Raw genomic sequence first — 23,853 nt, forward strand, 5'->3', positions numbered from 1 at the left:
GCACACATTTTATCACAAGTGATTAGGGAAAACAATTTCTCTGTTCCATTAGGTCATTTATCAACAATGTACCAACAATCAAGTGAAGAGACAAGCATGAGCCAAAAAACATGTATGCTTAGTGTCACCAATCTACACCCACCAGACTAATATAGCATCACATGAGAGGTCCTTGGACTCGCTGACCTTGGAGACCTCATATAAAAGGTAGACCTCATCCGGCGCGGGGCACTGAATCAATCACTTGACAGGGTATGTAATAATCATTACACTTCCTTGAAATGGCTTATAATAATGCATGGTGTATATATTTAGTTATTTTTTATGTGTATTATAGTCAATATCATAAAAAAAAGGTTTGTTTTATGTTTGTAGTGGCTGATTTTGTATATCACATCAAGCTGTCAAGATGATGGACATGTCAGATTTCGGGGAGGCAGCTCCCTTTCTGAGGAAGAGTGAGAAAGAGTTAATGGTGCAGCAGACTGTGGCTTTCGATGGCAAGTACATTTTATATATTTTAACCTATTTTAGGATTTACAGTAAGAGCAGAGACATTTTATATTTTATTTTTATTATTTATTTTATTTTTATTTCATAAATCAACGCATTTCATCAGTTACAGCTTTTTTTATTTTGCTGTCAACAAAACTGCATGAAAGCTTGTTTTATTCTTGCTCTTTTGGGGTGTGGGGAGTTTATTGTGGGAGGAACGGCAGTTTGGGGACTAGATAAGGATAAATTGATTCTTTTTACATGTGTGGAATAAGAAAAAGTCAACATTATTCTTTAACACATTAATATGGTAATATCCTTGCAAAATAAAGGCATGCTTTATGGGAAAAAAAATATGTTGCCACATTTGTTCTGTATATGAAAGCAAATGAGAACTTTTTTTTTTTTTTTTGCAGAATGTTATAATTTTTATTAGTATCATGATGGGTTACATGTAGTTTATTGATTGGTCGTTTTTTTTTTGTATTTTCAATATTGATCAATAAAAACAAATTGGACATAGTTTATTGATTCATTTTAATCATGTCTTTGTAATTATGTCGGTACTAAGTCTAAAAGTTGGTTTACTATTTAAGAAATATATATATTTTTTTTAATGGTTTTTCTGTGGTTCGAACGCTGCAATTAGAATGTAGTAAAACTATTTTTCCTACAGTACATAACAGTAGTTGCATTTTTTTTTTAGATTTGGCAGTTGTTCTCTGGAGGGATTTTTTTCCTTGAAAGATCAGGAAAATGTTTAATTAAATTAATATTTATCTTCTAGCTGTTTTGACGAACAATTTTTTTTTTCAAATAGTTTTATTTATTCAATACTACCTTATACTTAGTGCCAACAGGTTCCACAGCACTTTAAAAATCAGGGTACATATTCAGATGCAAATCACAAACAACTGAGGGACAGCATCTGATAATAAAACACTATATAATCGTATTTCCAAGTTTTATTTGTATTTTCTGATCAAGTTTTCTGATAAGTACAGTAAAGGTACCTTCACACTGAGCGACTTTAGAACGATAACGATAGCGATCTGTGACGTTGCAGCGTCCTGGATAGCGATATCGTTGTGTTTGACACGCAGCAGCGATCAGGATCCTGCTGTGAGATCGCTGGTCGGAGCTAGAAGGCCAGAACTTTATTTTGTCGCTGGATCACCTGCTGACATCGCTGAATCGGCGTGTGTGACGCCGATTCAGCGATGTCTTCACTTGTAACCAGGGTAAACATCGGGTTACTAAGCGCAGGGCCGCGCTTAGTAACCCGATATTTACCCTGGTTACCTAAAAAAAAAAAAACACTACATACTTACATTCTGGTGTCTGTCGCGTCCCTCGCAGTCAGCTTCCCGCACTGACTGTGAGCGCCGGCCGAAAAGCACAGCGATGACGTCACCGCTGTGCTCTGCTTTACGGCCGGCCGGCGCTCACAGTCAGTGCGGGAAGCTGACTGCGAGGGACGCGACAGACACTGGAATGTAAGTATGTAGCGTTTGTTTTTTTTAGGTAACCAGGGTAAATATCGGGTTACTAAGCGCGGCCCTGCACTTAGTAACTCGATGTTTACCCTGGTTACCCCTGGACCTCGGCATCATTGGTCGCTGGAGAGCTGTCTGTGTGACAGCTCTCGAATGACCACACAGCGACACTGCAGCGATCGGCATCGTTGTCTGTATTGCTGCAGCGTCGCTTAATGTGACGGTACACTTAGATGCATGCTGGAGATGATCGAATCTGCTAAGATTCTAATTCCAGATTACAGGCAAATTCAAAAGAAGTTGTACACAATTGAGAAAGGGAAAAAATAGATGCGACGGGCTGGGTGGCAGGCAGGTAAACGTGGAGGTATTATTTTTTTTACATGGTTCAGCAAGATGGCTGCCATTTTGCTGAATTCAAGCAAAACAAATTGCAAAAAAGTCCATATTCTGGAGAATGCTAATTTTTGTAAAAGTTGAGAATTTCCATTCCACTCAAGTTTGCTTATCTCCAGTGAAAGGTTTTCTTTTGGAGATTACAGGCATAGATGGACATTAGTGCAGTAACAGAGAAGAAGCTGAGATCTTTGGTCAGATTCAGACGACTGTACGTGGACTGAACTCGGTTTAGTCTAGTCATACGCTGTTCAATTGTAGCTTACTGTATCTGTAGAGAATTAAGTCGAGGTTCTGTTTCCCGAAGGAGAGAAAAGAGTCTGAGGTTAAAACATTTCTGCCCTATGAAACATATGCTGGATCATGTACTATGACGTGTATTAATGCGGCACAAAGAGGTAAAGTGAAAAATGATTAGAGAATCGGTTGTTGTTATACACATAAAAAATAAAAATTTAATTCATACATATGAGAAGGCAGTAACCAGAAGTGGTCAGAGGGCATTGCCTTTATTTGCATCAATTATATCACAGGGTTGCACACTCTTTATAGGGGTTCTCGGAGAAATGTAATAAAATAAATAAATAATACACATTTAAATACCGTTTTTCTCAATACCTTTATTTAGCAAAAAGCCATGATTTACCTACTGCACTCTGTCAGTATTTTAAAGATGGCAACTTCCATCAATCACAAGCCGTCCTAGATTTTAGAGCACACATAGTAGGACAGGCTGTGTGAAAAACATTTCTTCACATATTAAGTAAATTAGGTTACTTGCAGTTTCTCATCGCGTTTTTGGGCTGCATTTTTTCTCATGCGTTTTTGATGCTGCAATTTTTGACTCTTTTTGGTATCTCATATTTTAAACAAAGCTGCTTTATTTTGAATATGTCCTGGTATTTGGCTTTGATAAAGCTTTATTGATATACTAATGTGGAGATTACATGTGTTTTTGATGCATTTCCGCTGCAGGAAAGCACTAATAATACATGTGCATTTTTTACCTGCAGATTTAGGCCTGTCCCACACGTCCAGATAATTCCGGTACCGGAAAAATCGGTACCGGAATTATCCATGTCCGTGTGCTTACATAGCACATCAGTGTGGCACACGTGCGGCAGCTGTGTGCAGCCTGAGTGCCGACTGAGGACCACACGGACCGTGCAGGAGACAGCGCTACAGTTAAGCGCTGTCCCCTGCGTGCGGTGCTGAAGCCGGTATTTATCCCTTCTTCCCAGCAGCGTTCGCTGGAGAGAAGGAATCAATAATCTTTTTTTTTTCTTTCCCCTTAAAAATAAAGTTTGTGTCCCCCCTCCCGCCTCCCATCCCCTGTGCGCCCCCCCTCGCTTGCCAGGAAATACTCACCGACACCCAGCTCCAGCGATGTCTCCTCTCAGCGCCGGCAGCAGGCCCTGTGTGAGTGGTCACGTGGTCCCGCTCATTACGGTGAGGAATATGCGCATATTCCTCACTGTAATGAGCGGGACCATGTGACCGCTCACACATCACAGGCTGCAGCCGCTGAGAGGAGACCGCTGGAGCTGGGTGTCGGTGAGTATCTCCTGGCAAGCGAGGGGGGGCGCACAGGGGATGGGAGGCAGGAGGGGACGCACAAACTTTATTTTTAAGGGGAAAGAAAAAAAAAGATTATTCATTCCTTCTCTCCAGCAAACGCTGCTGGGAAGAAGGGATGAATTCCGGCTTCAGCACCACACGCGAGGGGGACAGCGCTTACAGTAGCGCTGTCTCCTGCACGGCACACGGACTGCACACGGACAGCATCCGTGTGCGGTACGTGTTTTACACGGACCCATTGACTTTAATGGGTCCGTGTTATCCGTGCGTTCCCACAAACGCTGACATGTGCAGAGACACTTTGATTTTAATGTGTCTACGTGAGTCAGTGTCTCCAGTATGTGAGGAAACTGTCACCTCACGTACCGGAGCCACTGACATGTGAAACCGGCCTTAGGCCAGTCTCACACATCCAGATAATTCCGGTACCGGAAAAATCGGTACCGGAATTATCCGTGTCCGTGTGCCGGTGCGTTTCTGTGGCACATCAGTGTGGCACACGTGTGGCACACGTGTGGCACACGTGTGCCGCCTGTGTGCCCACTGGGTACCACACGCACCGTGCCGGAGACAGCGCTAAAGTTTAGCGCTGTCCCCTGCATCTGGTGCTGAAGCCCCATTCATATCTTCCCTGCAGCAGCCTTTGCTGTAGAGAAGATATGAATAATTGTGTGTAAAATCAAGATCCAGGTCCCCACCCCCTCCCACCCCCTGTGCGCCCCCCCCCCCCCCCCGCTGTGATTAAAATACTTACCCAGCTCCCTCGCTGGCTGGCGCTGCTTCCTGTCCTGGCCGCACCTTCTACTGTATGAGCGGTCACGTGGGGCCGCCGATTACAATCATGAATATGCGGCTCCACCTCCCATAGGGGTGGAGCCGCATATTCATTACTGTAAATGAGCGGCCCCACGTGACCGCTCATACAGTAGAAGGTGCGGCCAGGACAGGACGCTGCGATGGAGCCGGGTGAGTATTTTAATCACAGTGGAGGGGCGCAAAGGGGGTGGGGACCTGGATCTTGATTTTACACACAATTACTCATATCTTCTCTACAGCAAACGCTGCTGCATGAAGATATGAATCGCGGCTTCAGCACCAGTGGGGGGGACAGCGCTTAATGTAGCACTGTCTCCTGCACGGCACACGGACTGCACACGGACAACGTCTGTGTGCGGCACGTGTTTTACACGGACCCATTGACTTTAATGGGTCCGTGTAATACGTGCACTCCCACGAACACTGACATGTCTCCGTGTTTGGCACACGGAGACACGGTCCACAAAAGATCAATGACATCTGCACAGATGCATTGATTTGAATGTGTCTACGTGTGTCAGTGGCTCCGGTACATGAGGAAACTGTTACCTCACGTACCGGAGCCACTGACGTGTGAAACCAGCCTTAGGCTGTGTGTATATGATGCGTTTTTACACTGCTTACTTTTGCTATGTCGTAAATGCAGCAGTTCCAGCAAAGTGGATGCGATTTATAGAAATCTCCTGGCTACTGAGCTTTTTTGTAATCACTGTTAACTGACCTGCGGTGCATGTTTCAAATCCTCAAGATATTAATTTATTTTTCAGGTAAGCAGCAAAAAATGCAAGTAACCCAGTTTACATAATACGTGCAGAAATGGTGCAGAAATTCTGCAACATCAAAAACTCATTGAGGGAACATGCCAGCCTCGTAGCCTAAACTTTTGTAACAAAAAGAATGACCCTTTGCACTATGTTTAACACATTTTCAATGACTTGATGGGGTGTGGCTGAGCAGTGTCAGAGTCTGCTCCTCATTCTGTAGTGGCAAGGACCAGACACGGTGCCAACATGGCTACTAAGAGATGGCGTAAGTCACTTACAGCCACTCTAGTAGACTTTGGCTTTTTTAGATTCTCTTAATAAACACCATTAGTAAATAGCAGACAATGTTTTAATGCTTTTTTTTTTTTACTTTACATTTTGTATTAAATGTTTTTATTGTAGATCTATAAAGGTTCTGAAAATAGATATATTGATTTTATTTACATTTTCCTAGTAGCTTGCATTTTCACGGGTAATTAGAGCTTCTATGGAAGTCAGTTATGGAGGATAAAATGTCCTGTGCTGTGGCATTTCTCACAGTCAGGGCCGGTAGACCTCCTGTCATATGGCTCTCTTAAGTAACGTAATGGATTTCACCCCTGCTTCCTCACTGTACTTGCTTAATTGATTGTATCATCTATATATTTTGTTATGTACATACATACTTTCTTTTATTCTTTTTATTTTCCACATTATTAAGAGTTTGAGCATTTATTAAAGGGATTGTCCGGTCTTAAACGACGAGTCTGCAGTTACTCTTTGTGACTGCACACTTGTGAATCCTCACATCGCACTGACTGCGCGCTGTGATAATTTTCCGGTGCTGGAACTGTCATGTGACCGCAAGTATGCGATATGCAATATGCATACTCCTGGCCATACTCCAACTAGACTGTTTCCGGCTTCGATCAATACACATGCGAGGCCGTGCTCATCTAGTCAGAATGTGGCCAGGGGTATGCATATCGCACGCAAGCGGTCACACACCCACCGCTCCCTGTGCCCGCACCAAAGAGTCCTCACAGCGCATAGTGCGCAGTGCAAGGATCTGCAAGTCTGCAGTCACATAGTATGACATAGTGTGACTGCAGGCTTGTAGTTTTAGATTGGACAACCCTTTTAACTTCCATCTTTAAAATAAAAATGTTACCTTTCATTATAATCCTGCTTGAGATCACTGCAATCTCAGCACCTAACCAAATCTAAGAACTGATCTCTAGAAAACGGGAAATGTCAGTCTATTGTGCAGCTCTGTGGTCAATATGAAAACTATACAATGCAAAACCCACCAAAAACTAAGAATGTGTATAAAATAAACATTTTAAGCAATAGTAATGTTATTTTCCAAACATCCCTCATGTACAATAGATAGTTGTTGGTATAACGAAGAGCAGAATGTTTGGACTGACCGCTACCTCCCCCATGTCACCCATAAACTGGAACACTCAGCCAAGCGCTCCTCTGGTAGTAGCTTCAACCTCGGAGAATAAAAGGATCAGTGATCTAAATTCTGATGTACTGGATCCCTCTGTTCCCCGATATCATCTGTCTGGGGCCAGTAGGGAGGTTCTCGGCATGTTCAACCAAGATTAGTCTAATGTGTATGGGGGCTTAATAACGCTTTCCCCCGTGATTTTAACAATCTAGTTAGCAGAAATGGTTGAAAAATCTGCATTCATCCTCTCTTCTGGTTTGTCAGCTGTATTAGAGATCAGGACAACTGACCTGCAGTTATGAAATTGTCTGAGCAGCTGCAATTCTTTTGCAGCATCACAATGTGGAGTAAAAAAGCCCAGAAATTTCATGTTGAAGGCAGGAGAAAGCAGTACAGCTCCGGAGAGCACATGCTGTGTCACGGGGTCATAATGCTGGATATAAATGAAAAAAATAATGAAATATATTGTAACTATGCACTTAACATGTTTATTGTAACAGGAAAAAAGAAATGTTGGATTCCTGATGAAAAGGAAGCCTATCTGGAAGCTGAGATCAAAGAGACGGGTGGAGGAAAAGTGACTGTTGAACTGGCAGATGGAAAGGTGAAATATACCATATTGTTCTTAGTACATTAAATAGAATGAGACATAGAATTAAATAGACACACTTAAAGGGTTTCACCAGTTTGGTCCTGAAGTGAACGTCTAAAGAGAATCTGTTAAAAGGATTTTGCTACACCATCTGAACACATCATAGTGTAGGGGCAGAGATCCTGACTCCAGTGATGTCACTTACTAAGCTGCATGCTCATGTTTTAATGTTGAAATTAACCTACCCTTAAAAGTCTTTGTCAGTGGGAAAACTTACAAAATCAGCAAGGGATCAAATACTTATTTCCTTCACTATATGGTCCCCTCATCCCCATCCTGGTATGCATAGCCCCCTCATCCCTATCCTGGTATGCAGGGCCCCCATCTCTGTTCTAGTATGCATGGCCACATCCTTATTCTGGTATGATTGGCCCTCATCCTGTTATGTATGGCCCCCATCAGAAAAACACTAAAAAAAAAAAGCGTAAACCACTATACTTCATACATTCCTGCGCTCCCTTGCAGCATCTTGTTCTGATGCCAACAGGTGCTTTATGCTTGCAAGCAGCCCATGACCGTGACGTCATGCGCTGCTTACAAGCCGATGTCTGCTGCCAAAATACTTAAGTAGCAGGGACACAAGAAAGCCCGGTAGCTGCAGAAGCCAACTGCTGCGGCTAACAGCGTGTCCGCTATTAAAGAGAAATGAATATTCTCTGTTGTCCACTCCCAGGGGTTTGGAATGCAGAGAATATTCATTTCTCAGTGGGTACAGGAGTTAGCCGCAGCCACTGGCTCCTGCCTCCTGTGACCCATTTCTCCACCACTGCCGCTCCGCCACCTCCCCACTACAGCCAGAGCTGTGAGCCAGAATACATCTGGACTATAAGATGCACCCCCATTTTCTTACACATTTTTGGAAGAGAAAAAGTGCATCTTATAGTCCAAAAATACGGTATGTTATAGTTTTCTCCTTTAATTTTTTAGTGAATCAACCATTACAACATTGTGTGGCAGAGAGTTCCCTAATCTCACTGCTCTTACAGTAAAGAATCCCCTGGTGTAATTAGGTGGTAAAAAACTGGTGACAAAGTCCCTTTAACACCTACTGTGGATGTTCACAGACCAAGAGTTTTCTGTGCATGTGAATGTAAAAATACACATACATGGGAAATAGTAGCCCTGGATCAGTTTTGTCATGCATGGCATACATGGCAATAACATTAGAAGCATAGTTCTTTGCACAACTCTATGTGCCAAGCGATTTCCAGGATCTATTTGCAAATTTGACACAGACATTTTGCTTTGCAAACTTTTATAAAAAATATATTTTATGGGGTAAATCTGAATCCAGGACTGCTTTGGTACCTGCAGTGCATTTTTTCCAGATATGAGTTGTGTCATACAGATACTTTGTTGGTATTTTTGTATGCAAGGAAAGTAAACAATTCAAGTTACTGGTTTCTCCTTTTTAGTCGGTGATTGTAAAGGAAGGAGATGTTCAGCAGATGAATCCTCCAAAGTTTGACATGATTGAAGACATGGCCATGCTGACACATCTGAATGAAGCATCAGTGCTATTTAACCTGAAGAAACGCTATGCTAACTGGATGATCTATGTAAGCCCAATCATTGCTATGTACTGTATACTATATTGTTGATTAGTCACATTTCAGGTACTCAAGCATTCTGTCTTATCTGCATTTAAATACAAAACCTTCATTTTAAAGTTTACATTTTATATTGGTTTTAACATGTTGAAGAGGTTTTATTACAGGAGGTTTTAACTACCTGCCTTTTTTACCTGGCCCTGGCTCAGTCACCGACCGCTCCTGCCAGCGATTTAGCTGCTTAACGTCCACAGGGCTGCTCTGTCAACAGGGCATGACTGCTGATAGGCTGATTGACAGCCAGCTCCCTGTTGTTAGGCGGGGGGGGGGGCAGCTGTCAATCAACAAGATGTCGGCAGTCACACTTTATCAGCAGAGCAGAAGAGAAGAGACTGCTCTGTTGATGTGACATCAGCGGAAGCCACTGCATCGCCAGCAGGGGTGGTCTGTGACCGCTTTGTGCCGGCAGAGATCGGTGCTGGTGGGCACAACAGGCAGGAAGTTAGCAACTACCTGCCTGTAAGTTCTTAAGACCACAGTTTAAAAAAAATGACCTGGATAACCATTTTAACTGCTACTATACCAGAATTATCACTTATAATATTTTATACATATCATTTATTTTATTATTTCCTTACACCGTTATTTTCTTTAAAGATTTACTTAGGATTGTGTTTATTAAAATATTTTATTCCAATATTTTAATGATAAGTAGATGTAATAATTACCATCATCATTTTTTTTTCTAAATTTCAGACCTATTCAGGCCTTTTTTGTGTAACTGTGAACCCATACAAATGGCTTCCCGTCTATAAAACTGAAGTTGTTTCTGCCTATAAGGGCAAGAGACGTTCGGAAGCCCCTCCTCATATCTTTTCCATTGCTGACAATGCTTACCATGACATGTTGCGCAGTAAGTAGCATTTTACCTTAGTACTTATGCAAATTGTCTCTTCAGAGAGGAAGAGGACTAGAACTCTAGTGCCACCTATTGGAAGTAGCAATCCTAACAGTCAATGTCGACCTTTTAACGAGCCTTGTCACATGACTTAGGATAAAAACCAAACCAGAATCTCAATTTGCAGACACTGTGTTTCAGGGTACTGCCCCTCATCAGTGCAAAGTGGAGATCTGGTTTGGTTGGGTGAGATGCGCCTGACCAGAATCCAAGAAGTATCGTTTCTTCTTGCGGAGAGTGACCTGTTCAGCATGTCGAGATGAGGAGACTTAAAGCCGCATTGATTCTCTGGGAAATATTCTCTTCAGAGAGGAAGAGAACTAGAACTCACTAGTGCCACCTATTGGAAGTAGCAATCCTAACAGTCAATGTCGACCCTTTAACGTTAATACTTAGTAAGTCCTAGTCTATATCTTAAACTGGTAAATATTTGGGGGTTATTGCAAATTTTGTGAGATTTATGGGGAAGAATAATAATGCATGCAGCAATATTCTTCCAATCCCATAATCAGCCATCACTAATGTATTTGATGGACTCCATCATAAGTCATGGGAATCCTTCAGGTGGCAATAATATCTGTCCTACTATGGATTCAATACTGCTTAATGGTTTCCATTATAAACTACGGCAGTGCATTTCGCCTTGTTTTTCTGCACAATACTAGAACCTATTTTTAGTAATCCATTACTAAAGCTGTAAGATGAGATCTATAAATTATAATGTCCCTCAGTCATGACATGATTAGTCTCCCAACCCACCTATACAACAGAATAGTCTCAATTTTAGAATTTCCCGGTATTGGCCCACTTTTCAGATCACAATGTAGGCAGCTTATTCTCTTGTGAAAAACCATGCTAAAACATAAATTTGCAACAATGTTGTAAACATGCTGGGAATAAGTTGATATATAAAACCTATGCAGTAAAAACAAGTCATTAGCACATATTGTATGTAATTATAAGCATCTCTTGTCTCTTAGATCGGGAAAACCAGTCAATGCTGATCACGTAAGTAAGCTGTCTGTATATCTAGATTATCTGTCTATCTTTAGTAAAAAAGAACTTTCCCAACCAGCACTCCATACCTTATATGCACTAGCCACTGTAATCCTTCTGACCCTTCTTTTTATTTTTTAAAGAGAACCTGTCACCAGTTTTGTGACATAGCAGCTAAAAATATCACCTTATTCAGCGTCTGCTATGCATTCCGTAAATCCTTATATAACCCCCTGACTCCCCTTGTATACTCCCGAAAAACCGTTTTAATTTCTCCCGTTCTGTATGGTAGTCTTCTCAGTCCGGTCCGATGGGCATGGTTTCGAGGCTCTACATCACTCCCATCGGCTTCTTCTCGCCATCCTACTTCATGGATGATGCTTCTTGCGCCATGCGACATCGCTCGCCTGCTCAGAAATATTGCGCTTCGCACGTGCGCAGTATTCTTTGCCCAACTGCGGGCAAAGCCAAAAAACAGAAGTGTCATGTGCCAACACATGTACTTCCGGCTCATGTACCGGAACGTTTGCCAGCACATGCGCACTTCTGTTTTTCTGCTTTGCCCGCAGTTGGGCAAAGAATACTGCGCACGTGCGAAGCGCAATATTTCTGAGCAGGCGCCACATGTTGCATGGCAATGTGCATCTTTATCCAAGTTAGGAAGACGGCGAGCAGAAGCCGGGGGAGGGATGCAGAGGCTCGAAACCACGCCCATCGGACCGGACTGAGAAGATTACCATACAGCAGAGGAGAAATTAAAAAGGTTTTTTGGGAGTATACAAGGCGAGTCAGGGGGTTATACAGCTCTGGCAAAAATTAAGAGACCGCTGCAAGATGTTCAGCTTGTCTGATTTTTCTCTTTATAGGTATATTTTTTAGTAAAATGTAAATCGTTCTTTTAGTCTATAAACTTCCGACAACATGTCTCCGAATTTCCAAGCAATAAATTTTGTTTTTTTTTCTGACAAAGAGAAATGGTCAAAATTTAAAACAAACAAACTGTGCTTTCTGACCTCAAATAATGCAAAGAAAACAAGCTCATAATCATTTAGAAACAACAATACTAATGCTTTAACTCAGGAAGAGTTCAGAAATCAATATTTTGTGGAATAACCATGATTTTTAATCACAGCTTTCATGAGTCTTGGCATGCTTTCCACCAGTCTTTCACACTGCTTCTGGTGCAAAAATGTAAGCAGTTCTTCTTTGTTTGATGGTTTGTGACTATCCATCATCCTCTTGATTACATTCCAGAGGTTTTCAATGGGGTTCAGGTCTGGAGATTAGGCGGCCCATCACAGGGATTTGATGTGGTGGTCTCTTAATTTTTGCCAGAGCTGTATAAGGATTTAGGAAATGCACAGCAGACACTGAATACGTTGATATTTTTAGCTGCTATGTCACAAAACTGGTGACAGGTTCCCTTTAAGCAACCCACTCACGCGCTGTGCATGTGCAATTTTCCAGGCACGTTCCGACCTATCAGTATTGATTTTTCAATTTGATCATGCAAATGAATACCTAGGAATGCCGGGTCCTGGAGCGTCATGGGCCACAGATAATGACATACAGGGCCAGCTATGTTTTGATTTTAACATGCACACAGGGAATTTATTAATAATAATAATCTTTATTTTTTATATAGCGCTAACATATTCCGCAGCGCTTTACAGTTTTGCACACATTATCAACGCTGTCCCCGATGGGGCTCACAATCTAAATTCCCTATCAGTATGTCTTTGAAAAATGTGAGAGGAAACCAGAGAACACCCATGCAAAAATGGGGAGAACATACCAATTCTGCAGATGTTCTCCTTGGTGGGATTTTAACCCAGGACCCCAGCGCTGCAATGCTAACCACTGAGCCACCGTACCGCTTTATTAAGATCACTAGTATATTTATGCACTATGTGTGAATAGCTGTTTTAAATATAATATTTATATAATGAATGTATTTTTGATGCCCTTTGAATAAATTTGCTGTACTCATTAAATTGATTCATTATAATCAATTATGAACCAACAACTATATATAAGTTCACACTAGGCATTTTTTTTTTTGCAGCAAAACCTGATCTCTGTAAGGCCTCTTTCACACGTCCAGATAATTCTGGTACCGGAGAAATCGGTACCGGAATTATCCGTGTCCGTGTCCGTGTGCTCACGTAGCACATCAGTGTGGCACACGTGCGGCAGCCGTGTGCCGCCCGTGTGCCGACTGAGGACCACACGGACCGTGCAGGAGACAGCGCTACAGTTAAGCGCGTTTTTTACCGGCAGCACGGACCACAATACGGACAGCACACGTGCACACGGAGAACAGTGTGCACTCTCTTCCATGTGCACGTACTACCCGCAGGAGAGACAGTGCTACAGTTAAGCGCTGTCCCCTGCGTGCGGTGCTGAAGCCGGTATTCATCCCTTCTCCTCAGCAGTTTGCTGGGGAGAAGGAATGAAAAATCCATGTTTTTTAATTAATTTTCCATTAAAAATAAAGTGTGTACGTCCCCTCCCGCCTCCCATCCCCCGCTTGCCTGCCGGGAAATACTCACCCAGCTCCCAGCTCCCGCGATGTCTCCTCTCAGCGACCGCTGGCAGCAGGTCCTGTGTGAGCGGTCACATGGTCCCGCTCATTACAGTGAGGAATATGCGAGGAGGCATCGCGGGAGCTGGGTGAGTATTTCCCGGCAGGCAAGCGGGGGGGGGGGGAGGCGCCGGCGCACAGGGGATGGGAGGCGGGAGGGGACGCACACACTTTATTTTTAAGGGAATATTAATTAAAAAACATGGATTTTTCATTCCTTCTCTCCAGCGAACTGCTGGGGAGAAGGGATGAATACCGGCTTCAGCACCGCACGCAGGGGACAGCGCTTAACTGTAGCACTGTCTCTCCTGCGGGCAGTACATGCACATGGAAGAGAGTGCACACTGTTCTCCGTGTGCACGTGTGCTGTCCGTATTGTGGTCCGTGCTGCCGGTAAAAAACGGACATGTCTACGTGTTTTGCACACAGACACACGGTCCGTGTGAAAACACGCACATGTGCAGAAACACATAGATCCTAATGGGTCTACGTGTGTCAGAGTCTCCGATACGTGAGAAAACTGACACTACATGTACCAGAGACACTGACGTGTGAAAGAGGCCTAAGAAAGAAGCTGCAGAAAAGAAAGCATGTTTTCCTTGCGTTTTTGCCGCATTTTGGGGCAGTTTTTGAGGTGGTTTTGGCATACTAGATTTGTCTCGTGTGCATGCTGATATAGTTTAGTGTTGAAAAAAAAAGTCCTATTCTATAGAATCAGGTTTTGGTACAAGAAACGCAGCAAAAATGTGTGAGCAGGAGGTTTCTGAAATGTCATAGACTTTGCTGGTACTGTAAAATGCAGCTGAAAATTTGCCTTCCCCGAAAAGCTGCTAAAATGCCTAGTGTGAACTTAGCCTATGTGTGCAAAATGACAGCAGCACAGCGTAGGAATATAAAAAAGTGAACAAACTTAAAATTTGCCATGTGAGCAAAAAAAGCAACATTTCGGCTCCAAAGAGCCTTTGACAAGTAGTTCATAGAGTGCAGCAGACACATATGTATAGGTGGGTTCATTTAGAATGACATCACAGGATGATCAATCGGTGAAGTGCAATTTACGTATTAAAAAAAATAGCAGCAATACTCCAAATCTTGACTGCATAGTCCGGGTCCTCGCGTCTTGACTGGCATTGTCGAGGCTCTGAATCTTATCTAGTGTTATCTGAGTCCTGTCTGCAAGCAGAAAGCACTCTGTTGGCGCACGCTACTCTGGCCGGAGCGTCGTCTCCTGTGCACATCAAAACCTCTCACTGTATAAAAAATAGATAGATTAGAAAAAATGCATAAAATTACATTAGAAAAAAAGGCTGACTTTTAATAGCCAATAATGGCAACATTTTCCAAAACATCACTATTATGAGCTATTAAAAGTCAGTCTTTTCCACTAATTAATTGGTGTGCGGCCTCCATTTTTTTTTATATATACAGTGGGGCAAAAAAGTATTTAGTCAGTCAGCAATAGTGCAAGTTCCACCACTTAAAAAGATGAGAGGCGTCTGTAATTTACATCATAGGTAGACCTCAACTATGGGAGACAAACTGAGAAAAAAAAATCCAGAAAATCACATTGTCTGTTTTTTTAACAATTTATTTGCATATTATGGTGAAAAATAAGTATTTGGTCAGAAACAAACAATCAAGATTTCTGGCTCTCACAGACCTGTAACTTCTTCTTTAAGAGTCTCCTCTTTCCTCCACTCATTACCTGTAGTAATGGCACCTGTTTAAACTTGTTATCAGTATAAAAAGACACCTGTGCACACCCTCAAACAGTCTGACTCCAAACTCCACTATGGTGAAGACCAAAGAGCTGTCAAAGGACACCAGAAACAAAATTGTAGCCCTGCACCAGGCTGGGAAGACTGAATCTGCAATAGCAAACTAGCTTGGAGTGAAGAAATCAACAGTGGGAGCAATAATTAGAAAATGGAAGACATACAAGACCACTGATAATCTCCCTCGATCTGGGGCTCCACGCAAAATCCCACCCCGTGGGGTCAGAATGATCACAAGAACGGTGAGCAAAAATCCCAGAACCACGCGGGGGGACCTAGTGAATGAACTGCAGAGAGCTGAGACCAATGTAACAAGGCCTACCATAAGTAACACACTACGCCACCATGGACTCAGATCCTGCAGTGCCAGACGTGTCCCACTGCTTAAGCCAGTACATGTTCGGGCCCGTCTGAAGTTTGCTAGAGAGCATTTGGATGATCCAGAGGAGTTTTGGGAGAATGTCCTATGGTCTGATGAAACCAAACTGGAACTGTTTGGTAGAAACACAACTTGTCGTGTTTGGAGGAAAAAGAATACTGAGTTGCATCCATCAAACACCATACCTACTGTAAAGCATGGTGGTGGAAACATCATGCTTTGGGGCTGTTTCTCTGCAAAGGGGCCAGGACGACTGATCCGGGTACATGAAAGAATGAATGGGGCCATGTATCGTGAGATTTTGAGTGCAAACCTCCTTCCATCAGCAAGGGCATTGAAGATGAAACGTGGCTGGGTCTTTCAACATGACAATGATCCAAAGCACACCGCCAGGGCAACGAAGGAGTGGCTTCGTAAGAAGCATTTCAAGGTCCTGGAGTGGCCTAGCCAGTCTCCAGATCTCAACCCTATAGAAAACCTTTGGACTGAGTTGAAAGTCCGTGTTGCCAAGCGAAAAGCCAAAAACATCACTGCTCTAGAGGAGATCTGCATAGAGGAATGGGCCAACATACCAACAACAGTGTGTGGCAACCTTGTGAAGACTTACAGAAAACGTTTGACCTCTGTCATTGCCAACAAAGGATATATTACAAAGTATTGAGATGAAATTTTGTTTCTGACCAAATACTTATTTTCCACCATAATATGCAAATAAATTGTTAAAAAAACAGACAATGTGATTTTCTGGATTTTTTTTCTCAGTTTGTTTCCCATAGTTGAGGTCTACCTATGATGTAAATTACAGACGCCTCTCATCTTTTTAAGTGGTGGAACTTGCACTATTGCTGACTGACTAAATACTTTTTTGCCCCACTGTATTTGGAGGATTGGTCTTTGACTGGGGGTTTGGCATTGTTAACTCATGGCTGGTGCTGCAGCTACGACTATCTATCTATCGACCGATCTATCATCTATCTATCTATCAACTATCTATCGATCTATCTATCTATCTGATTATCACCCATATAACTAATTATTAATAATAATCTATTGTAAGTATATAACCAAACCATCCCCACCATGCTTACCACATAATCATAGCACTGTATTTGCGTTTTCTGCATGTATTTATGGTATTGTAATTACCACTTTATTCTCACCTGCATTTTAGTGGAGAATCCGGTGCTGGCAAGACTGTCAACACAAAACGTGTAATTCAGTACTTTGCCACAGTAGCTGCAATTGGTGACGTTTCTGGTAAAAAGAATGTGAGTGTTGGTTTAGCTAATGTTATTTCATGTCTGCTAATCATCAGTTTATGGAATACGGCAAGTGGTTGATTTATAATGCAATATTTACCCCTGCCTTTACTGTTTTGTCGTATGGCTCTTTGTCATATGGCTGTTTGTCGTTTGGCTGTTTGTCTTTTGGCTATTTGTGGCTGTTTTTGGCACTTTGTGGTTATCATCCTTGTATTTAACACATGTTCATGTATCAAGTAAAATGGTTATATTATAAAAAAAAAATCAAAGGACATTTTCTCGGGGGTTATTGATTTTATCAGTCTTGATTAGAAAGCACTACAATTGTACACAGTGAAACCAGTAAAACGATCTGTACAGACCCTGTGAGATGGCATTTAGTCCTTACAGATTTGTTACTACTCTATGTGCCATCGTACAGTGATTTCATGAAGAACAATATCCTTTTCGTACATGCATTGCTTACAGAATATCACATGAGCTAGAATGTGGCACCAATGTTTTTGTCACAGATTCTTACACGGAACAAACCTTTGTATATCTATATCAGAGGAAAATGGAAGTGTAGGATAGGCCCAGACCAGGATAAGGGTGCTGTACAATAGATTTCTATAACTTCACTCTGTGATATGGTCATGTGTATAAACCCAAGGATGTTTCAAGATCAGAATGTAAAATATTAATTACCGGTATATGTATTTGGCACAAAACTTGCCTTTTATTTTGGTTAGTCTATTTGCAGGACTGGGCATGATACAAATGCTATGTCCGCTTTAGGCCTGCCAATATATATTTGAAGCTTAAATGGGTTGTCTGGTCACCTAGTATTGAAGACGTTTCCCCAGAAATACAGTCAAGGCCAAAAGTGTTGGCACCCTTGAAATTGTTCCACAAAATGAAGTATTTCTCCCAGAAAATTATTGCAATGACACATGTTTTGTTATGCACATGTTTATTTATTTTTTGTGTATTGGAACATAATTTCTCACAAAATCCCAAAAATGGTCTGGACAACATTGCTGGCACCTTCAGCTTAATATATGGTTGCACATCCTTTGAAATAAATAACTACAATCAATCGCTTCCTATAACCATCAACAGTGGTTGATGACCCCACATGGTCTGAAGTGCAAATGTCGGGTCATCATAACAGAACCAGGCCCCAATCATAGGACAACAAAACATTCACTCCTAATCTAGGTACGTTCCAATATTTATGGACACAACTGTTTATCACTTATCACTCTCCCATAATGACAGTTCTGTGCTGTGTTGTGTATAAATATGTAATTCTTCACAATTTGCTTTAGTCTGTGCCTGATGAAGGGACCTGAGTAGTCTCGAAAGCTTGCAATTTGTTACCATCTTTTCAGTTAGCCATTAAAAGGTATCAACCACTGAGGACTCTCAATTCTAAATATTTTTCTATCTACTGGCTAACACGATACCAAGATATATATCTTTCCTGTATAACCATCAACAAGTTTCTTACACCTCTCAACTGAAATTTTGGACCACTCTTTTTTTGCAAACCGCTTCAGGTTTCTCATATTTGAAAGGTGTCTTCTCTCAACAACAGAGTCAACTTCTACCCTTTTTATCTGGTTTCTGTTGTGATTGTTTACCATCAAATTTTGAAAAGTTGCTAACAATTTTGTCATGTCCATTTTTGTTTTTTTGTATGACATGATGTCCTGTTTGCCTTTTTTTCTCTCTTTTTTATTGTTCCTGTTCACACAAAGGAAATAAACATGTGTATAACAAAACGTGTAATTGCAATAATTTTCTGGAAGAAAAACTTATTTTTCTGGAACAATTTCAAGGGTGCCAACAATTTTGGCCATGACTGTAGGTCATGAATATTAGACATTCAGCACCCCCATTGATTAGTTGTCATTAGGTATAGCAATTGTCGGATGCAAACATAGAAAGGAGCTGAATAGTGCAACTCCGTTCAATGTGCAACGGCCGCTGCCGAGAGCTGCACTTCAGCTCATATTCTCTTGAAGCTGCTGGACTACATGTTGATCTGCAGTTTGCTACTTGGAGCTGTGTGATTGGAGCTGTGCTGCTCAGCTAGAGTTAGAGTTAATATCAAACATCCTACCGCTGCTGAAGCTAATAACCGCAGATCAGTGCCAGACCTCCACCAATCTGATATTGATAACCTATCCTATAATAATAATAATTTTATTTATATAGCACCAACATATTCTGCAGTGATTTACAAATTAAAAAGGGGATCTGTACAGACAATAGACATTACAGCATAACAAAAATCACAGTTCAAAACAGATACCAAGAGGAGTGAGGGCCCTGCTCGCAAGCTTACAAACTACGAGGAAAAAGGGGAGACACATCCTATATAAAGGTCATCAATATTAGATGCCCGTACAACCACTGTAACTTGATATAATTCAGTACACAAGTGTGCATGTGTTACAGACATATGATCAGGCACATTATGTGAAGTATTGATTTGATTTGAACTAAACAAAATGTTTGACTTTTTGATTACAGCAACCAGCAACAAAGACCGGGGTAAGTAGAAAAACTTGACTTAAAAAATTAACAGATTTGAGTTTTGAAAACTACAAGCTTTACATATACATACACACAAAAACTAACTGATGCTGACAGATTTAGATTTCTGAAAATGTCAGACTTTACATATACAACCACGTACTTTAGAGCTACTTTTTAACCAGTTAATGAAATCTGGCATTGATTGAATAACGTGTTTTTGTAGAAAATTTCACAACCCCTTTTGAAAAGTACATAGTGGTGCGCACACAACTGCAAGGTGTAATTTCCAAACTTGACCAGTGTCTCTCTATAAGGCATACTTTACAACTATAGATACTGGCAAGTTGGCATTGACAAAAAATGACATTTCTATCATTCGCATATTCAAGACAAATATATAGAAAAAAATATCTGCTCATATAATCAACACAGCAAATATGTATAGTAATTCTATAGGGGTTGTTGTCTAATAGGGAACACTGGAAGATCAAATCATCCAGGCAAACCCTGCCCTAGAAGCCTTTGGGAATGCCAAGACTCTGAGAAATGACAACTCTTCTCGTTTTGTAAGTTTCTCTTTGTTTTTTGTTAAAACCTTCCTAGTAAAATCTAAAAGAGATACTGTAAACCTGTTTGCTATTATAATTGTTATATCTAAGAACTGTCTGGTCAGAAATATTACCTTATATCTGGCAGTATGTATTGCAAGCAGTGTAATTTAATTGAATTAATCCTTATGCATGCAACCCTGGGCTGTCTCTCATTCCAGTTTCCCCGACCTACACCTGAGATTGACAGTTGAACTGCATTTTGGAACACCTTAGATATAAAAAGGGGGTAGTTTCAAATGACATGTTTCTGAGATATTATAAAATTGGCAACAGTTAAAACCAAAGGACAGATTCCCACCTTATTGTTATGTAAAACAGCCACAACTCTCTGGATGCGTAGAGCCTAGGTGATCAGATTGGCTACATTAGAGCACCACTCCAGAGGTTTTTTTATTGCAGAGTTGGAGTGGTGCCACTAATCTAAGTTCCCTGACCCTGGTCTCATACTCACCAGCCACCGTCTTGCTCTGTTATCAGTGCCTCTCCTGTCAGCCTCCATCAGTCTGTGACCTGCCGGATCGCTCCAGTGTTTGCTGGGCAATCAGAAGTCACAGCTCAATGTAAGTTTATGTGAACCAGAATGAGGCCTTCAGACTTGCATTGAGAGCTTGTGATGGTTACCTCTGACTTTCTTTTAGTCAGAAATTGCGGTCACAAGCTGGCGGCGCGGTACCAGAGCAGTGCTGGGAAAAGTTGAAGACAGCGGCTGATAAGCATAATACTAGGGTCAATAAATTAAAATGAGTAGTACCACTCCGCTGGAGTGGTACTTTTATTCAACTGAAACCTCTTCCCACTGTCACTCCATCAATCGATAAATAAGACAATAAGACAGTATTAATTTTCTATATGTCCGCAACAATACAGAAGAGCCACTCCTATTGTTTTATGACTTTTTTTCTATGGGGTTTGGAATTTTTTGGACCCATATTGCCAGAGTCTAACAACCAGAATGCAGTATGTCGCCGCAAGCAAAGTATATTTCCCTAATCTGCTTGCATTGACAGACAGTAACTCTTTCCCCTTGTGTGTAACTGTGAAGGAAGAACTGTTCAGGTCATAAATGTATTTGATTGTTTTTTCCAAGTATAAGACATCACAAGTGCAAGACATCAGATAAATTTGCTTTTCTTCCCACAGTTGCCTAATTGCCATATATTTCCAATCTAATAGCAATGCTTGGTTGAGACAATTTTAAAACATGGGAAATTTCAAGATATGGTGATTACATGGTCAAATCCAATTCAATTACTGGAAATGATGAGAAAAAGATTAGAACAGTCAACCAAACAGGAGAAACACTTTTAGTAAATTACCATTCTATTGCTTATTAATTAAAAAAAAAAGCGCAAACATTTAATTAAACTCTTTTTCAGGGTAAATTCATCCGAATCCATTTTGGTACAACCGGCAAGTTGTCTTCTGCTGATATTGAAATTTGTAAGTTTACAATGCCTTCAGGGTCAGTCTGTACACTAGTGTACCCTTATATCACATGCTACTTATTTTTATACTAGAACCCTAAAAACCATTAAAAATGCACTTTTCCTAAATTCTAAAAAAAAAAAAAGCATCATACCAAAATAAACGCATTGCCTAGAGACATTCCACGTCCTCTACCGGATCCTCCCCAACTACGGCAATTTTGGCAAAACTGCAATAACTTAAGTGAAAACGCAAAAGATCAGAACATTTTTGCAACTTTTCAAATTGTTTTACTCCAGTTTTCTGGTACAAATACCATGAAGAATTGGTGTCATGATGTTTATCTTAATGACAGAAAAACGGAATATTAAAAAAAGATTTAAAAAAAGCGTATAGAAGATAATGTCGCCATAATACATATAATTGTCCTAAACCATTTAAAGAGAACTTGTTTGTGCTTTTATTTTCCCTACCCTTCTTCTAAGATTCATAGCTTTTTTATTTATTTTATGTATTTATTTATTTTTGGCTGACAAAGGCATGTGAGGGCTTTTTTTGTGGGACTACTTGTACTTTTGAATAACACCATCCATTTGATCATACTGTTTACTGGAAAATGTGAAAAAAAAATCCAAGTGAATTGAAATTGCAAAAAATGCAATTCCACAATTGTTTTTGGGTTTTGCTTTGTCAGCGTTCATTCTACAGTCGCAATGACCTGTAGATATGATTTTCCAGGTTAGTACGATTATGACAATACCAAACTTGCATATTTTTTATTTAAGTGGAGAATAAAAATTCAGACATTCATAAAACAAACAAAAATTAGCTTGAGTCGTCATTTTCCAAACCCTGTAACATTTTTATTCTTCGGTTGATGGAGCTGTGTTAGAGCTCATTTTTTGCGCGGTGAGCTGTTGTTTTTATTGATACTAGGTTTTTATGGATACAATGCTTTTTACATCTTTATGCATTTTTTTGTGGAGTTGCGACAACCAAAAACCCACAATTCTAGCATTTTGATTTTATTTTCTCATTAGTTTTTACAGATCTGGTTAAATAGTTTTATGTTTTCATAGATCAGATTTTTCTGAACAAATATGTGTATTTTTGATGTTTTACCTATCTTTATTGTTAACTGGGGAAAAACGGGGTGATACAAATTTTTATGTTTTTTTTAGTTATTTTAAAACTTTTTCCTTATATTTTACTCTATTTGTTAGTTCCATTTGGGGACTTGAATCTGCGATCATCTGATCGCTTCTGCTATATACAGAAATACTACAGCACTGCTTTATATCGTAAAATCACTATCTTCTATGAAGTCCAGCCACGGGTTGGATGTCATAGAGGAGATCACATGGCATGGGGGAAGGTGGCATTCAACTGGCCCCCGACAGTCATAGCAAATTATTGGGTCCCTGCCATCGTGTCACAGGGAAGCCTATGGCGGCTTGAGCCGACGCCTAGGCCGGATGGCAGCGCTTAAATTAAGAGGATAACAGATCGGCAGGCATGCTGATCACCACTGTTAGCGGCAGACGTCTCCCTCTGCTTCTCATCCAGCTCAAAAGTCCCTGACATGCTCCAAGACGGATATATCCATCATGTGGCATTAAAGGGTTAATAAAGTTAGTTTTATTCATCAAAATTGCTGCAAAAACGTGAGTTGCGGTTTTTGTAACGTTTTTTCACGTACTCATTACTTTCTAAGGGTGAAAAAACTGCGAAAAAATGCTGAAAAAATTGACATTGGTACAGATTAACAAAACGCTGCAGTTCTCAAATTCAGGAAGGAGAAAAAAACAAGCGTGTGTTTGAGATTTCCGAAATCTCATACGTTTTGCTGGTACTGTGAAATTCAGCTTTCAATTTGCATTAAAAAAGGTCTGCAAAAACGTTGCATGTGAACATGGCCCAAATATGAAACCATAAATAATAAAGAGCTCGGCAGCATCTGATATCATTGCTGCATTTTATACATATACTTATGAAAAGATAAATTGTTACAATTTAACAAAATATATTTTCAGATCTACTGGAAAAATCCAGAGTCATTTTTCAACAGCCAGGAGAACGAAGCTATCACATCTTTTATCAGATAACCAGTGGGAAAATGAGTGAGCTACTAGGTGAGATACGATTTCTAACCACA

At 40.8% G+C, this 23,853-nt stretch overlaps 1 protein-coding gene across 1 annotated transcript in view; it reads left to right on the forward strand.

Annotated features, from left to right (window-relative positions):
• The first annotated feature begins 227 nt into the window (after nt 1-227).
• Nucleotides 228-23,853, forward strand: part of MYH15 (myosin heavy chain 15) — a 68,830-nt gene continuing 45,204 nt past the window's right edge. Inside the window, exons 1-11 of the mRNA XM_069757759.1 lie at nt 228-252; nt 376-500; nt 7,481-7,584; nt 9,048-9,191; nt 9,939-10,095; nt 11,121-11,148; nt 17,046-17,142; nt 19,657-19,677; nt 20,136-20,228; nt 21,650-21,713; nt 23,732-23,830. Coding sequence (XP_069613860.1) covers nt 410-500; nt 7,481-7,584; nt 9,048-9,191; nt 9,939-10,095; nt 11,121-11,148; nt 17,046-17,142; nt 19,657-19,677; nt 20,136-20,228; nt 21,650-21,713; nt 23,732-23,830 — 898 coding nt within the window. The 5' untranslated portion in view covers nt 228-252; nt 376-409. The remainder of the gene's footprint in view (nt 253-375; nt 501-7,480; nt 7,585-9,047; nt 9,192-9,938; nt 10,096-11,120; nt 11,149-17,045; nt 17,143-19,656; nt 19,678-20,135; nt 20,229-21,649; nt 21,714-23,731; nt 23,831-23,853) is intronic.

Source organism: Ranitomeya imitator, chromosome 3 (genome assembly GCF_032444005.1).
Source record: "Ranitomeya imitator isolate aRanImi1 chromosome 3, aRanImi1.pri, whole genome shotgun sequence".
In the NCBI taxonomy this organism is placed as follows: domain Eukaryota; kingdom Metazoa; phylum Chordata; class Amphibia; order Anura; family Dendrobatidae; genus Ranitomeya; species Ranitomeya imitator.